This window comes from Anser anser, assembly GCF_964211835.1.
Source record: "Anser anser genome assembly, chromosome: 7".
In the NCBI taxonomy this organism is placed as follows: domain Eukaryota; kingdom Metazoa; phylum Chordata; class Aves; order Anseriformes; family Anatidae; genus Anser; species Anser anser.
In genome coordinates this window covers 6,840,008-6,858,606 of record NC_139727.1, presented here as the reverse complement: position 1 = coordinate 6,858,606, position 18,599 = coordinate 6,840,008, and the positions used below count along the sequence as shown (strand labels likewise).

Here is an 18,599-nt window from a genome sequence, read left to right as displayed (position 1 = left end):
AGTAGAAAATGCATTGGTGAAAAAAATTTGAGACTGCAGAGGAAGAATAAAGTTCAGTGTAGAGTGTCTTGAAGAGTTTAGTGCTCCAGAAGAAGGTGGTATAATTCTGGTAATTTAGTTTTTAAAACGATTTCTGATATTCTAATATAAATAGAGGTGTTATGTACACTGGATACACATTTTAGACATAATATATGCTGGTCAATTGCCAGACAAGATAGGTTATTTTGGAAAACTTCTCCTCTCCCAGTTACCCTGATATACTTAAAATAAAATAAATCAAAATATCATTTGATGGACTTTTGCTTTCATGTTGTTCAGCTTACTGTAAATGGTCAAACTAGTCTAATCAAATTTTGCTGTCACAGATGCATGTATTTGGTGTCCTGTTGAGATTGTGTGTCTTAACCCTAACCCTAGCTGTGGTTTTCCTAGGGAGCTGTAGATAAGATCCTCCAGCTGTTTCCAAGATGATGAGTTCTCCCTAGTATAGATTTCCATGCAGCCCCCACTTGACTTTGGGAGCCTCTTTTCAGCCCCACTCACACTGCAGCTCTGTGCTTCTTCCTTGGAAGTCTGGGCATGATAATGCAGGGAAGCAGTGTGTTCTGTGGTTGTCAAGTGACAGTTCTGGTCTATGATAATACTGCTGCTCCATAGAGATGAATGTGGACTCACAGTACTGTTTTCATTTGATTGAGCGTTGGACAACTATCTCGTTATTAGATGCTATATCTCAGTACAAAACTGGTACAGGTTTATCTTAATTTGTGGTTGCATCTTGATGTGAAGCGGTCGCTATTTCATTTAAAGTATAATGTAGCGTAAGTATAGCCTGTATATATCCTAAGCTGTGTGACAGTGCTTATTGGATTTTATCCTAAGCTGTTATTTGACTTAATGTTCTTTTTCTGCGGTAGGCCTAGTCCAAAACCTAATCATGACTATGAAAGGCTGAAAATTCAGTGCATGAAGGCCATGTCGGACCTTCAGTCTCTGCAGAATCAACATACCAAGACACTAAAAAGGTGTGAAGAAGCAGCAAAAGAGGCAGACTTTTATCAGTAAGTACTAGTAAAGCTAGTAAAGGTGAGAGTTAACCAATCTTTGCTGTAACGTATTAGAACATGGTAATCAAACCATTATTTATATTATTTTTCCACTTTAATTGCAAGATTAATGTTTGAATGCATCAGATAAAAACACTTTGGGACTATTTGAAATGAGACAGGTATGGACTGTGTCTTATTTTGAAGAATTTGAGGTGGCAATCCCTCATGACTTGGTGGGACACTGACAAGGAAAGCCTAGTTACTGATTTAGAATTACAGTCCAGTAGTTCTACTGTCAGGCTGGAGACGAGAATATAATTTGAGAGAATAGAATTCACGATTTCTTGCATGATGTGATGGCTCTTTTGCTGACTTATGTAAGTTTTTATCACAGGCCAAGACCAGTTGTAAGCATTCATGAAAATGCAGTAAAACAGGCAGCAATTGTTGAATAATCATAGTCTGTGTTTTAGTTTAAAAATCAATCATTGATGCAAATAGGGAACTTCTATTTACTTGGGAGACAAATAAACTTGAGTTTACAAGGAAGGAGTATCAAGTATCTTCTCTAGTTTACCAGCTATTTCAAAAACGTAAAATGGTCCTATTCATTGCTTCTGTCTGATTTTTATTGAATTACGGGCTTTCATACCTGCTGGTCATCGGCTTAGAGTTCAGTTTGTATTATTCTGTTTCAACAACAGAAGAGAGTATCAAACTAGCAGTCTTTATTTAATATGCAGTAGTGTAATGTGTTCAAGTGAGTTTTGCTCTCATGCAGCAATGATTAGGTCTAATTTTGGGCTGTTACCTTGAATTCTAATTTGAATGCTAGCCTTATCATGGGTGTCTTGGTTATTTAGTTTCTAAGTGGGAATGAATATCTTTCGATAATTATGGCTTACATAATGAAATTTGGAATACTTTTGGTGGCTTTTTACCGACTTGAATGTAGTTGACTTTGTAGTTGACAAACTTTTTGTTTGTTTGTTTTTTATAGTAGGAAACAAGATTTTTCTAGTTTTAATCTGTATGTTGGTTAGCTGGAGAGGCCAAGGAGGAAGGGGAGTTAATGAGTGGGATAATTACTGTTATCTCCAGTATGATCTTTGGCTCACAAACAGTTCCTGTTTGTCTATCTGGTTGCTTTTAAGTGGCATTGATGTGGTGGTATAGGTCCATCATCTCTTCTGATGCTGTGTAAGAGTACTACTGTATATTTAAACATTTTTTATACTTATAGATTTGTTCTTCTCTGATTTATCTGATTTGTCTTGTTCTTGGAATACTCAAATTAGAAAAATCGAGTTAGTTTGATCTATTTTCTTGGTAGAAAACTCATACTTGAAACTAGTTAGTACAAGAATCTGTCTAGGCAAATTTGCCTCTAAGAGCATATTTTCTGTGTGCCATGACAGCACGTTGCACAGTCGGCTGCTGAGTGACCAGTCACAGCTGAAGGAGGACATGGATACCTTGAAGAGGAAAAACACACAGTTGGTGCGAGAACATAATCATCTCCAGCAGTCATGTGAGGAAATGAAAAGACTTCATGACGAGGATCAAAAAGAGATAACAGATCTACGCAGCCAGCAGCAGCAGGTAAGCTTGTAATGCAAATGCTAGAAGCAGTTGTAAGCTTTCCCTTTGGTAAATAAGTTAATAAAACCAAAGATGTAGTGTTGCCGGATTTTGTCTCACGTAGTCTAGAACATATTTTTTCCCCCAGTGCTGTAAAATGTGAAGCATGAGATCTTGAATGCGATTTTTTTTTCTTCTGTGGCTAGATGGAGAAAGAACAAGGGATGTAGAATATTAAATAGTATGAAGAAATTTTGATGCAGAGAAGAACTAAGTTTACGTGATGAATATTGTAGGTGACATTAAGTAGGTGGAGGAGGGATCAAAAACCTAGTTTGAAGTTGCTAAGAGATGAAAAATACTGTTTTCAAAGGGTATTTTATAGGACCGGGCTAGCTTTAAACTTGCATGCTGTTTTTCTTTTTGTTTTTATTCAAAGTGTCACAGAAAAAAAGAGTGACCATTTTTTTTATTTTTGGTGACATCTTAAACGCTAGGCCAATGATTGAACTAAGGTTGCTTATTTAGGGTCACAGACACTTGAGTTAAAACAAAGCTACAGATTGATTAATGTTTTTGAACTTGAGGCAAAAAAAGGCAATCTCTTCAGGACTGGAAGAAGCGGGCATTTCAGTACTGTGTATAATAGGCTGTCTCAAGAGCAAAGTTGCTTGCACATTCTGGAGAAAGAAAGTCAAGAGGAATAGTTAGGAGCAACTGGTGCTATCAAGTCCATCGTTCACATCTGGAAGTCTGGTCATTAAGGTAAAACAGTTACAGTAACATGAAATGGTTAAATAGAATATCCCATTTAACTGTGTGTAAGCTGATTCACAGGGCAAACTTGCAAATCAAACATGAGGCTTCAGAAGCAAAACCTATGCAAACAAAAATAATTATTTGCTAGGGTAGGAGGGGCAAAGGTCAAAGAGCAAGCTGTATTGCTGAGTAGCACTTTCGGAGGTGTTCTGGGGCTAGTGCAAAAAGGAATGAAGGTTAGTATTTGGTTGTGACCCCGTCCTCTGACAGTTGTGCTGTGAAGTGGTTTAGTGACTTCATTCAGAAGGTGGGTTATGTTCTGTGTAGCAGAAATGGCTGTTTCATGTAAATGTTCTGTGTTAACCTGGATAAATGGCTTAATAGTTTTGTGCATCAGCTTCTCAGTCTGCAAAGCAGAGGTGTAAAACCTTCAAGAGAAGGTTGTTGTATTTTTAGACTGTCTTGAAATCTGAAATTGTCTTGCAGCACAAAAGGAGGTTCAAGCATTGTTTTAAGTATTTATTGAAAGAAATTCTCACATCAACATCATGATAAGACCTTTAGAGAAAAGTATCTGTTACACTCAATGAGAAAGTCGTGTAACTCTGTTTCTTAGCATGTCCAAGTGAATAATGTTTGTTGTCTTGAAGGGGCACAAAGTTCTTTATCTTGTCTGTGCCACTTCTCATCTGAATTAGTCTAATTTTGTTTATGTTGATCTCTGAAGTGTTGTTCCATTGTCGGGCTGTAGCAAAACAGCATCTCAGTGGCCTTGGAGAGCATAAACTTCTGATTGAGTTACTCTTAGTGTGGGCTTGTCATTGATTTGCTGTTTAGCAGCTGACCAGATTATGTTTCTGCAGCTCACAATGTTTCTTGTTGCCATAGCTATCGTCTTTGGCCCATCTGGGACTATTTACTTTTCCTCATACTGGGATTTTGAATGGGAGACTTTCCTTATTCCCCTGCTTCCTGTTTATGGTATTTCTTTGCTCCTTTGTGAAATCTGTTAGCAAATTAATGATAAAATTCATCAACTTTCTGGTATATTTGTCCTTCTTTAATTATTCAGCATTTTAAACAAAACAAACAAAAAAAACCAATATATGTATGCTTTAGGCAGTGAGAAGTGGCTTGCTTCTGTGTGTATTCTCAAATATTCCATTCTCAAACCTGTTTTAAATATGCTTTGGGAAGTACTCTTCAGGAAAAACAGCACTCAAGCACATATAAATCAACACAGTATCTAACTTTATATATGCCTACAGTTCGTTACACAGAATAGTAGTATGTTCTTCAATAAGAGGCAACATCAGCATCTTCAGCTTCTCTAAATTGGTTCAGTGAAGCACGCTGGCTAATCATGGGCCCAGCTCTGTGCAAGTTATGCTGCTGAAGCTGATGAGGACGTGGAACTGTGTGCAATCAGCCATGCTGGTGAGACTCCCCAAAGTCCGGCCTTGTTCCAGGACCACTTTATGAGCAGTGATTCATTGCTTTTATTTATGTACCTTGGTTAGCTAAAGGAGACCAGTGTCAGGATGAAGAACTTCTCTTCTTTTGCCTCTGTACAGAAGCGTTTTTCTGACAGTACCAATTTGTTACTTGCTGCTTGTGGGCGGTGAGCAGCGCACAAAGTGGGCAGTCTCTGCATGGTGGCAGCTGTCTCTGGTCCGCAGGCATCCACGCTCTTCTGTGGTCAGGCACTGGTACTTACTCTGAATGTAAGACAAAAGAAGTCGAGGAGCCAAAGAGTACCTGAAAGTGTCACTGAGATGGTGTATGTGTGCATAGTGGGGAAAGTGTGTTCCAACTGTGTACTGAATCTGTGCTATCACAACTCTGCAGCAGATGGCTAAAAGACAAGTCTGGTTGAAGTCTATTTGACTTTCATTTGTGGAGTGGTTACTCTGTTTGTTAGCAACTTTTTATAAAGTGCAGCTTTTCTGTCTTTTTTTTCCCCAACTTTTTAAGACACGCATGCATACACACCCACCCACACACACCCCCTTTCAGCTAGTTGGGAACGTAGGCTAATGTATTGTAGGCTAATGGTAAGCTTACATAAATTCCTGGCACTTCTGTCTTGAGCCTTCCTATTTCTTCCCACTACATAAAGTTCAAATTTCAATTTAAAGTACAAAAAGACGAGGGGAAAAAAAGCATGACATTACCAAAAAAAAAAAAAAAAAAAGTCAGTCTTAATTTCGTGCAAGTTCTTTTCTGTCTTTTCAGATAGAAGGACTAGATTTGCTGACGTTCTTTATGGCTTTTTGTTGTTGCTGGTTATTTGTAATGCACGTTGCTACTTAACAGCGAGATTTTTTAAATGCAAATTAATTGAAACCAGGGTTCTGGTCAGACTTTATTGATGTTTAAATGGATTTTCTGTCCCTGTTAATATTTTATGAATAGCTTTTGAAACTCGAACGTTTGTGGGTTATTTTCAGATGAAATATTGCATGAATATTAAAATACATGCCTGAGTGTATGTCTCTGGGATATAGGCAGTCTGTCGTCGGTGCCACCTCGTGGTCGTTTCCTAGATTACAGCTATCGGCACGGCCACCAAACAAGTTACTTGTTGCTCAAACTAAGAACTTATTCGAAAACTATGTGAGTTTAATAAATGTTGATAGCAATTACCATTCGAGAGATGTACACATTTATGGACCCTAAATTGTGATGAAGCAGACTTGGTTCCAGTTAAAATGAAGTGGATGTAGTGATGGTTAGAGTAGCAGTAACGCTAAGGAGAAGCTCCATGTTTTCTTAATCAATAAAAAGAATGATCATTAAAATTGGTGTATTTTTGTTCTATTATTATATTCTTATACCTAGTCCTAATAAAAATATTGGACTGATTAAAACACCTTATCAATACAATTCCTGACTGAAGTTTTTATTAGTCTGAAGGTCAAGATTCTTCTCTAGATATTTCATCACTGCATTGTCTGAATACTACTTAAATACAGATTTTTTTCCTGAGGGGACAGTAGTTGTGAAAACCAAGTAAAAACAAATCATGTTCCCTTGATGAGAAGTGAAAAGATGTGTACTTATTTCTCTCTTTACAGCTCAAATTTAACAAAGTTTCTGTCTTTTTTTTTGAGGTTATGAAGCAAAACGGGTCATCAGAGATATTAAATAAGCTCTATGATACAGCAATGGACAAGCTAGAAGGTGTGAAGAAGGATTATGATGCCTTAAGGAAGCGGTACAATGAGAAGATAGCAAGTCACAATACAGATCTTAGCCGTCTAGAGCAGGCTGAGGAGGAGAACAGACGTCTTCAGAAACAGATTGACATGTTAATGAAGCAAAGGGACACAGCAATTCATTTTCAACAGCAATATTCATCCTCTCTCAGAAGGTATAATAAGTTTTTGATATATGAATACCCTGTGAAGGCAGAGTCTTTCCTAATATAGCATCAAATTTTTTCTGTGGTAAAATCTCTAATATTTTCCTAAAGTTTTTCTCTGGTATTAGTTTTGTGTGGAGTAAGTGTGTGTTTCTGTATAAGATTTTCTAGAAGGGCCTAGAAGGTGTGAGGGGGATGTTTATTTGGAGAAAATGAATTTTGTTGAGAAAAGGATTTCCAGATCAGGGTTTTGGAATTGTATGAGGAATTTTAGCCATTGTTTACCTCATGTGAAGAAGGGATATTCTGCCCTTCAAGTTAAAAAAAAAAAAAAAAAAAGGCAAAAACCAAACCATCAAAAAGCAAAATAAAACACAACCAAAGCTTTATTAAACATCAGGTTTAGTGTTCCAAGTTAACTCAAAGAGTGATGAGTCCAATGGCATATGCATCTTTATAGAGATATTAAAAAAAAATATTCAAAAAGTGCATATAATTTCCAAAGATGATCAGCAAATGAAAATTTTCTCAAGCTAACATCTGTGACATAAGAATCCCTGACCATAGGGGACTCTTGAGACAGGGCCTCAGGCTGGCAGCAGAGTTGACTGCAGCTACCTGGAGGTCTTGGTTCACCAGGAAGATGCTGTGGCTATGAGCACCACAAATGCCAAATCAGAAGGGCACAGTGTCACACCATACCTCTCTTTGGTCCTGGTTGATACTGAGCCTACAGATAACTATATCGGGTAGGATGAATGCTAATATGCAAAAGGAGTCCAAAGAACATCTATAGGCATTGAGAATATTTTTACTGCCACCGACCAAAGCCAAAAAAGTATTGTTTTCCACGTTCATAGACTTGTAGTAGTTTTAAAAGATGAAATTGAGCATAGATAATATACTTGTGAATAGCATGTGCATATTTCTGACCTAACTAGTAAGTTAAAAGAGTATGTGTAATAAGAATAAGTTAGAGAATCACAGAATCATCTAGGTTGGAAGAGACCTCCAAGATCACCTAGTCCAACCTCCGACCTGTAACTTCAGACTGCCATGGATTCCTGAAAGTGAGGAAAAGCCCGATGTATGTACTATTAGCAGACAGTGGAACCAGACTAATAATAATACATGGAGAAGCTCAACGTGTTTGTATTACGGTCTTGTGATTTAGCTCCCTTTCTTGAAAAAAACATGTAGCTTGATATTGAGCAAAGGTCAGTTTTAAGAATGTCAGGATTGATCTCGTTATTCCTGTGAACCAGTGAGCCAACTAAGTTACTATGATTGCACTTCAGGAATGCATGCTGTCTATTTGGTTGACTTTGGGTCTGGACTTCTCTGTACTGGTTACTAATTACAGAAACTCAGTCTTATGTTTTATACCCTTTCTGCATAACCAAGACTGTATTTGGTTAGGTGAACAAGAAGTTTTAATACATGTATTGAGTGGGTGTACTTCTCAGAATACAAGACTCAATGAGTTTGCAGTTTAATTATGAATGAGTCATAAAATGCAGCACTGCATTTTCCTAGTAATACCAACTGGAAACCAGTTGCTTTTAAAGAGAGCAGGAAGAACAAGACTTAGTGTCCCAGCTCTCATTTTTGAATGAGTCTGGCCCTAAGAAATATCGTAAATGTTCAGCCATTTTTCTTTTATCTATGAAGTTGTTGCAATAATACACAGCATAAGAACTCTACCAAGATGACTGACCTAGTGAATATATTGCAGATGAAACAGGCGAATTCCTGTGTGCCAAATGTTACTTTTGATGTCTCTCTCTTCATTTTGAATGTGGCTGTGGCACTCAGAAAGATCTGCCCATAGTCTGACTATACTGAAGACAAAGCAGGTCGCCCTAGTTGCTACTTAAAAATTCTATTCTTACTGCTACAAACCGTGCTACTTAAAACCTATTGATGACAATTTTTGCAATTGGTCTTTCTCTGCAGAAGGCATCTGTAAAAATGTGATCCAGCTGCCTGTATTTCCTTCTTAGGAGACAATGCAACGTAAAGCAGGACTGTGGTGTTTCAGATAGAACTTCAAGATTTCCTCAGTTATCACTATTTAATATATATATATTAATATATAATAAAATTTCATATTAATATAGCATGGCCTTCTATGGCAGAGACTGTCCTTCCTCCCTATGGTTGCTTTCCTAAAGGCGTCTGTTTTTCCACATGTTGGTCTGCTTATCATGTTTTTTTTTTGTCCTTACTCGTGACATCTCCTTGGTTTGGCAAAAATTGCCTGAAATTGCCATTTTCCTTTTCTTTCTTCCCTGTGTCCTCCCAGTGTTGTCCTCGTTTTGACTCCCAAATAGTTTGCAAATGTGTGGGTTCTTACATGGCAATGAGGTTGTTTGACATAGTTTGTCTTAAATTTGTTATATATCCTTGTATTTCTCTTAAAGTATATTCTTTTTATCTTCATGTTCACAGTTTAGAAAGGGGAAAAAATATATAATTTGCAATGTTAGGAGTCCTGTACTGCCAGCCTGATGGTCTGTTAGACTGAAGAATTTCCCGAAAGGAGCAGGGAGATGGTTTTGAAATCACTGGCAGATGCCTCAGTAATGCTATGGCAATCCTTTGAATTCAATGAGGCTTTCAAGGGAATATTTGAAATTGGGTTTATAGCTCTCCCTGGGGAAAGGTCAGGCAACATGCTGGATTAGACATGCAATCGCACTTAAACAGTATGAGGTGGGGGGAGAGCAAGTTCCTTTTCAAGCCTCATTTGTGAACTTATATGTGGAATTTCATTTCCACTTGTAAAAATGCTTTGTCAATATAAATACAGAAATTACTACCTACAAAGAAATTAAACATTTTGTGTAATGTTCAAGTACATATGCTTTCCATCTGCGTCAATCTTTTTAAAAAAAGACATCTTAAAAGATGTGTTGCATTTGAGTTTTATTGGATGACCTACTGATTAAAATGAATAGGCATGTTCGAATTACCTGTTTTAGTTCCATTGTTTGCATTTTAACTAGAAGCCTGCTTTATTTCTCCTCTAACCTGTCTGATACCCATCTTGTGGCATATATCTGGGCATGTGGAAATTGGGTCTTTTTCTGGTTTCTACATTTGTTTCTCTTCTTGCCACATGCCTGGGAGTGTGTGTTGGGAAAGGAAGTACCTGCTAAGATAATCAGAACTCAACACATCAAATAAGGTTAAGCTTGTGCTATTAAATAATTATTTTTTTTGTATTCCTTTTTTGAATAATGGAATATAATTTTATTTTTCATAATTAAAAGTAATTCTAACTTCTAGGATTTTTTCAGTTCCTCAAACAGGTTCTGCCTTCCATGATAATATTGCTAAAGCAATAATTAGTGTAACTTTTATTTTGTAGGACTGTACATTGTCTAAGATACCTACTGCAGTTGTGTTTTACCAATGGATACATTTGGTTATCCAGCACAATCGTTAATGTATATAAAAGAGAAAGTGAGGAATAAGTATCTTACTGGCATTTCTGCTTGTTTCTAGATTTGAGTCAGTACAGCAGGAACTAAACAACGCCACAGCACAAAACAAAGAGTTGCAGAGAGAGATGGAGCGATTACAGTCAGAGGTGACAAGGTTCAAAACAATGCAGCTGAAAGCAGCAAAGGATGCAGAAAAATACAAGGAAGAAAGGGATTCAGTTTTCAATGAATACCGCCTCATAATGAGTGAGAGAGATCAGGTAATCAAAGAGGTAGATAAGCTTCAAACAGAGCTGGAGCTTGCAGAGTCCAAACTGAAGAACACCTCTTCGGAGAAACGAGTGGCTAGTGAAGAGATGGAAGCTTTGAGACAGGTACTAAGCTATTGTTTTGATGGGGAAGGGAAATGAGTATACGTTATTGGTGCTAGAATTGGAAATGTATGACCAACTGGTGGAAAATATGAATGCACGGCAAAGAGGAAATTCCATGCTCACATTCCCTTACAGCAATCCGTTTTAAGTTTCCATGTTTAAATAGATTGCATGTCAGCTGAAATTTGTTGTTTGCTTGACTTAACGCTCTTCTGTGTATTACCAATTCATCCTTTTCCAAGTTAGTTTCGTAGGCCGTTTTCAAGTAATGCTGTCTCTAAAGATTTAGGTCTAAACATCCATTATTTCTAACTTTTAACAACTACTAGAGGAACCACAGGATGCCATCTACCCTGATTTAAGATGTTACATGATAGATAAAATAGCATAGGCTTTGCATTAATACATAAATATTTTTGAGACTGATATGCATATTCTTACTCATTTGCCCTCCTTCTGCCTTGCGTTGAGTTAGAGGATATTTTGAAGATATATTTCTCTTGAACTGAGGCATGCCTTAAAGTGTGTGAAACCTGAACTTCATATCTTTCAGCAGTATGTTCTTGAAATGTTAATGACACAACACTGTTACAACAATGCTGTTAAGATACCTAAAACACAGCTTGCTGCTCGGTTTCATTTCAGCAGAAATGCATTCACTTCAATGTTTGCTTTACAAATATTTCATTTGGCCTGAAAACGATAAAAGCAAATGTATTCCATTGCCTATGAATCTCACTTTACTATATTTTTCCCCACAGCATTACAACTCAACAAAATGCCCTTTATGAAAATTCAAGGCGTAGAGCTTTTTTTAAATTACACCCTTGTTGAGAGACATAGTATGGATTATGACATATGGCATCAGAGTTTTTAAAAAAGAACTATATTTTCTGGTTTTAAAAATTCAAAACTTTCCAAGCTGTATATATGCCAGCCAAGAAATTGAGCTTTTACATTGAGTGAGGTTTTTATCTAACTCTCAGTCAATCAAACTAAACCAGTAAACCAACAGGAAATTATTGATTTCATTGGAATCAGGGTAGCTATATAAGGAGTACTGGTGACAGTAGACATGAGTTCTTTCTTTGCACACCTGCTCCAATTTGTTGTATATTTTGTCATGGCACTATGAGTAATTTTCCTAAGTGCTTTAATAGGCAGGAGATGACAAATTTTAAATGGGTGTTCTCTCTGGATGACCATCTTGAACAGGTGGTTGATAGAGAACGGAAAAGGGCCTAGAACTAGAACTGGTGAGTGAGATGCTGAGAGGGGGCAGACATGCATTTTTCTTTACCCCCTAGACAGTCTCATCAGAAAGCAGAAATAACTGTTTCTGTTATGTGCTAAATAGTGTAAAATATTGGTATTAAGTTTTCTTTTTTTCTTTTCCTGTATCTGAGACTTGTGTTTGTGAACAGTTATGTTTCTGTGTCCCATTGTATTGGCTAGCAGCAGTTGCATTCAATGCAGAAGGGATTTTGTAGCTCTGGCAAGGCATATGTAAGAAAGGTTGAAAAAAATGATTCATCGAGTGATATGTTCACTTGAAATAGTATCCTGCAAGATGCCCCTACATAAGTGGGATTTTCCTATTAGTGACTAGTCCGATGCTTGCCGAATTTTACTTCACTGTGCTGTGTTCTTGTTCTGATGTAGAGCAGCTTTACGCGCAGTTACCCTGCGTCCACTGACTAATTGGGATTTGCGCATTGAGGTTGTTTTAAATGTAGTTTCTCCTGTGAAGCTTGTTTATACCAGTATACCTTTTGCATATAGAAGAACTGTAAAAGCTGCTGAAGTTGAGAAGGGGTTGATTTTTAAGCATTACATCTTGAGCAGTTACTGTGAAGGGTGGTGGTGAGTCCATTTCTTACGTAGATATTTAAATTCCAAACTAGGGATCAGATGTTATAGATTTCAACAGATGTTATAGATGTCAACACCACCACCCTCTTCCCACCAGTCATGTCCTTGGTTTGGCATAACTTTTAGCTCCAGCAAATCCTTAAGAATATGCTGTTTTGTCTCGTTGGTAGTCAGCCCTCCCTTCTGTTTAACAGGCCTGTTGAGTTTTATCCTGTATGAGGTGATTGCACTGTCTTCAGATGTGAGAACTTTATTCAAACGTATGACTTCTTTACAAATTCAGAATTCTGTTGAAACCAAAGCACTGTAATGTGTCAAAACAGTGTTTGTACTAATCAGTGCCAAATAGCAGGTGGTCCTGTGCTGTAGCATTGTAATTTTGTGCAAACGTCATAGAAAAAGACAGAGGTGAAATTTTACTACTGACCACTGGAGGCAATGGCTGCTCTTCTACACACACTTTATACCAAGCATTCTGGACTAAATTGTGGCAATACTTTTTTTTTAATCGTTTCAAAGTACTTTAAATTCTTGTTTAATGAAGGGCTTTCTGACAGCTTTCCATCTGCATTGATACTGTGGTGACTTTCATCTCTGCTGCATGTTAGAAGACTTAATATTTTTCTGTAAGTTTAGCAGTTTAGCACATACACTTGAACGCACATTTTGATACAGACTACAGTTAAGCTGTGCAAAACATTGCTTACAGTACTGAAATTTGTTTGCACTACCGTATGGGTTAGGAATTTTTCTCTTCAGTTAAAAAAAAAATCACAACTGAAGTGCTCTGTTAATTGAGATTTGCTGATATGTTTGAAGTTCACAAAGCGAGTCATGATTTCTAGTAGTTGTCTTACTCTAGCACAAAATTATCCGTTTTAATACCATCACAGCAATGTTTTAACAGCTTGAGTAACCTTTAATTAAGGTTGCTCAAGAGCAACTATGTTTGTACTGCAAAATAAAATGGTCTTCCATGTTTTAAATTCTCAATTTTATTCCTTGCAAATTGTCCATGAAGGTAGAACAGAACTGTCACTTCATTGTGTGGTGCCTTTCTCTCTTGAAATATGTGGACCCTTTCTTTTCTTTGCCTTTCAGATACCAGCTGTCTTAAATCTTCTTGAGATCAAAATATCAATGATTTCCAGCCAGAAAGAGTGCCTGTATGTAGAAGGACTTCAGCCATTGCTGAATGCTCTTAGAAAGCTGTACCATCTAAAAATGCAGCAGTCTGAAATTTAACTTTTTCAATGCCTCATTCTTACAGTAACACCTTAAAATAAATATATTATTTCTAGTCCTGCATAGTTGCACCAAGTAACCGTACTCTGAGTCAGTCATGAGACACATATGCCACTTCATGCATATCTTCTTTGTTCTGTGGTATCATTTTGCTAGACATGTTGGTGATGTTGTGATAACTGTAGCACCACACTTAATATTCTTTGCTAGTCGTTACTTGTATGTAATGTGAGCACAGTACTGTTCTGCTTCCATTTTTCAGAAAATTGGTGACCACCTCTGTAGGATTTTTAGGGTGTCAGTGTATATCCATTTGCAAAGATAAACTATTTCCTTCTGTACTTAACCTACTGCAAACAATGGATCTTGTTTTAGGAGCTAAACTCAGCTCTAGTAGAAAGAGATCGAGCAATTTGTGAGAGGAATGAGTTGCTGGAAAAATACTGTCATGAAGTGAAGGACAAAGCTGAGGCCCAGAAGGAACTTGATCAAGCTTGCAAGGATATAGAGACGGTGAAGGAAGAAAGAGATGTTGCCAGGAAAGAGAGGACAGAAGCTATCATCCAGAGAGACCATCTACTAAGGGAATACTATCAAGCCCGTCAGGTATTGCAAGTTTTCAGTTTATTTTTCCTTATTAGTTTCAAAGGGTCATTTTCATGAGACTTGATCAAGATCTGGCCGCATAGGTTATTTTCCCCCTTTGCTTAGAGTCACTCTAGAGTGCCTACATATAGAGTGCATTTCTCTTTAAGAAGCAGTGACAGAGCTTCGTATTGGCAAGAAATACAGTCAGGTTTCATATTAAGTTTGTTTTTAAAAAGAACAATAACAAGAAGCTAATATAATGTTGTAACCCCGCAGGTTCCTAGGCAGCTTATTACCTGCTGGTAGGCTTGTTGCCATCTATACTGCGTGTTGTTCATGCCTGTGACCTGCTCAGGATGTTAGTAATCTCTAATAATTGACAAAGGAAGTTAAATAAAATGACTGTAAATGTTCTAATTTGCATGCATTTTTACTATAAAGACTATCTGTTTCTGTGTATGGATAGTAACATTCTTAAAATTGATGAGTTCTTACTGGTGCTCATCCTGTGTGAGCTAGTAAAAGTCAATCCACATACAATTGTAAATGCTTTCATATAACTTAATTTGAAAATGCATAGTATCATCACTTTTATGTTCATGAAATAAAAAAAGGGATATGGATTTGTTTAATATGAAAGCAGATTTTTTTCATGAAATACGTGTTCTCTTTTTACTGAATACTAACCAACCCTTTATCAGTACAAAAAGTTTTTAGTCTTAACTGTCAGGATTTGCCAACCCTGAATGAATATTTGTGGAAGCAATTAAACCACGTTTTCCGTTGCAGTTTACTTCTGCTTATTGTGCTGCAAAATTCAGGTGTTCTTTATGCATCTGTGTTACCATTGTCATCATCTCTCTCGTTCAAAATAGTGAATGGTAGAGGAACAAGTTAGCTTAAGAAGAGTTCTTATCTAAATTTTTATCTAAAACAAGAAACATTGCAACTTTTTTGACCTTCTTCATCTACTTGTCCCTGAGTAAATAGTAGACACTAATGCAGGAAATCTGTATTATAACTGCTCATAATAGTGTATCTAATTCCTTAATGTCCTTGAAGATTTTTGTCTGATAAGCAGAACAGGATAAAAGCACGCAATGTTTTTTACATTATACAACATGAAATGTTCACTGATGTTAATTTCAAGTAAGGTTTCTTATTCATGTAGATTTTATTCCTATAAATGTGTGTCAGTGAATGAAATACATTACAGCTGTTTTTAATTTTTAACCCAAAGTTGTTATTAAGGTAAGTAGATTTTTTTCATGAAAACGTGACAATTAGCTAGTTCAGGTAACATACAGTAAAGGTTCTTTGAGTGCATATTTAAAACTGTCCTTATCTATGTTTCTTAATTTCTAGATACAAGATTCTGCTACACTAGACATAGAAAGAGCAAACAAAGAAATTGAAATGCTTCGGAAACAATATGAGGCAATGTCACAAGAGCTAAAGGAAGCTGTCCAGGAAGCAGAAGTAGCCAAGTGTAGGAGAGATTGGGCCTTTCAAGAGCGGGATAAGATCGTTGCAGAAAGGGAAAGTATACGGTAAATACATGTTAAATGGTACATGAGCGATGTTTGTAACATCTTGTGTGCTGTCAGTGCAATTCTAGGATATAATGGATTTTGCTAGCACTTGTATCAACTTCTTGGAACTTCTGCACTATCAGTTTTTTTGTTTGCTCTTTAAAGTTGAGGGCATATTACCAGACACTTTGCTTGGTCTGTACTTTAATCTTTATAATGTGTCTCCAGTAAATACCTAAGAGCATAGCAGCACCGCTACAAAAGAATAACAAATCATGTCTTCTTCTAGGCCTGATTATACTACGCTCTGTTATAGCTATAGTCTTGCAAATAATTCTTCACCTATGGGAACACTTCAGAAAAAGTACCTAACATACTTGTTACTGCACATGTAAAGAATAAGGGAAAATACTTTTATCGGATTTTTTTCTCCTAGTATAAAGATCAGAAGAAAAAAAAAGTTTTGTAAAGGGTGAAGAAAGATTCAGTAATTCTGATGAGCTCTTCCTTAAAAACTAGCTTTTTTTTTTCCTTAAAGCTTTTTCTTCTGAGTTATTTTGAAACTGTTTCCTTTACTTTTGAAGGACTTTGTGTGACAACTTAAGGAGAGAGAGAGACCGGGCTGTGAGTGACTTGGCTGAAGCTCTTCGCAATCTGGACGACATGAGAAAGCAGAAAAATGATGCTGTGCGTGAACTGAAGGAACTGAAGTATGTTATAGAAATAATTGAACTGCATGGAATCTTTGTGATTAAAACTTTGCTTCATTAGCTCTGTCTGTGAATGAGCTGTTTGTTGTTATACCTGTTGGCAGCACGATCTTTTTATGTTGAAACACTGCTTATGTTTTTAGTTACTGTGGAAATTGTTGTGACTGACAGGATTCAAACTCTTAAAATTTCAACTGTTTTATCTTACTGAGACAAAGATTTTAAAGATTGTACTGTGTAAATACACTTAAGCAATATGGGAATTTTTCATTGAAGTTGGATTAAGTGCACGTTACTTCTTCCCAACTGTATTCTCACTGTCTTTCCAAAATAATGTAAAGAAAACCCGCATTATATGTCATTTCAGTGTGTTATGGTAGAGGTTTTCCTTCTGGTGTTTATCATGCCCGATTTGTGATAAGCATACTGATGCAGCTCATCTCAGGGTAAATTATAGATGCATTGTCAGGGAGGCATGTTAGAAATCGAGCTGTGCACTATAATCATTTAAAAGCAATGCAAAAAATGTAAGGAAGAGTTAGCATGATATATAGAAAGTGAAAGTCTATTTGATAGTAGCCAAAGGATATTGCAAAGATGGAAGCAGGGGACAAATTTTTGGCACACCTTGGACTTTTGAGTTAGAATATAAAATGCAAGTTATCTCATAATTATAATGTTATGGATCAGTTTGTTTAAAAGGTTTGTCTGTATAATATTTTTCTTTCCCTAGGGAGAAGATGGAGAATCAATTGGAAAAGGAGGCCAGATTCCGTCAATTGATGGCTCATAGTTCCCATGACTCAGCCATAGACACAGATTCTCTGGAATGGGAAACAGAAGTGGTAGAATTTGAAAAAGACAGAGTAAGTCAAAGATACTAACTGGATTGTCTTGTGTATTGGGTATTTTTGAGGTCGACTGCAACATCTTGATAATATGTATGACGAAAAATAGTATTTTTAAGTTTTCTATTGCGATAGGAACCATGCATTTGTGGTAACACGTAGATAAAAACTTGACAAAAACGAGCTGTTAACATACAAACTATAGCTTTGTCTTCATACAGTATATAAGTAAAAACATCTTGCAGGATACTCGGGTACCATGTACTATCAAAAATGTTTTTTTAAGTTAAATGTTCTGTTCTTTAAATTGGTGATTTATAACAGAAATGGCAATGCTAAAGCAGGAAAAATTTAAGACGTGATAGAAACACTGATGTCTACTGTAATAGGCAAGATCAATTACTACCTGTGTACAGGATGGATGAGCTCTTTCATGAAGCTATTTCACCTACTTTTGCTTAGATTTGGTGGTTAGAAAATTTAAAATATGTTCATCATGACTACTGTTTTAGTGCAACATTGCTCTTCAGCTTAAACATCTGTGATGAAGGGATGCTAATCTCCCTCTCTGTAGAAAGAGTTAAATGCCTTTTCAACTTTGGTATATTAATATATATTTTTTTTTTTATTTAGTGTTCTAAATAACTTTTACATCCTTTTCGTATCCTAGTAGTACTTTACTCCATTTCATTTTATTTTTCCTCATTGCAGTCTAGAATTTAAATTTCACTGCTCTGTATGCTAGTTGTGTATGCTTTTCTATTTGAAATTTTTGTTTGCAGTGTCACGCTGTTTGCTAATAGTCCTTTTTGACTGACAACAGTTACAAGTGGTTTTCCAGGTTCTGTTTCAACTAAAACAGCTTTTAATCATACTTGAATTTCTTGTTGAATCCTGAATGACCAAATTAGCAATGGAATGCTTTCAAATCACATCTCTTTTATTTTGCTGCAGTACTTCGGGTTATGCTTTTAATACTCGTGCAATGTTTTTGTTCTGATGGTGCATCCCAACAGAATCATTAATACATTCCTATTTTCACACTCAAAATATTTATTATTATTATATATTGAAAAAGACAATATGAATCAAGTACTAATGCTGGTTCATCAGGACTAGCACTTGTAGAATCTTTCCAGGACATCTCCTCCTCTTTCACCATGTTTTCCATCTCTTCGGGCCAGCTTCTTCGCTGACTTATTTCATGCAATGCCATCTTATCTAT

The 18,599-nt window shown here is 36.5% G+C and overlaps 1 protein-coding gene across 39 annotated transcripts in view; it reads left to right on the top strand.

Moving 5' to 3' along the window:
* The window catches only part of DLG5 (discs large MAGUK scaffold protein 5), a 170,732-nt gene that overhangs the window by 57,716 nt on the left and 94,417 nt on the right, over positions 1–18,599 (top strand). For all 39 annotated transcript variants that reach the window (XM_083843566.1, XM_083843565.1, XM_083843564.1 and 36 more), the window contains 8 exons: positions 921–1,064; positions 2,471–2,654; positions 6,506–6,765; positions 10,267–10,579; positions 14,072–14,302; positions 15,650–15,834; positions 16,401–16,526; positions 17,260–17,392. In XM_083843566.1, the coding sequence (XP_083699692.1) occupies positions 921–1,064; positions 2,471–2,654; positions 6,506–6,765; positions 10,267–10,579; positions 14,072–14,302; positions 15,650–15,834; positions 16,401–16,526; positions 17,260–17,392 (1,576 nt within the window). The remainder of the gene's footprint in view (positions 1–920; positions 1,065–2,470; positions 2,655–6,505; positions 6,766–10,266; positions 10,580–14,071; positions 14,303–15,649; positions 15,835–16,400; positions 16,527–17,259; positions 17,393–18,599) is intronic.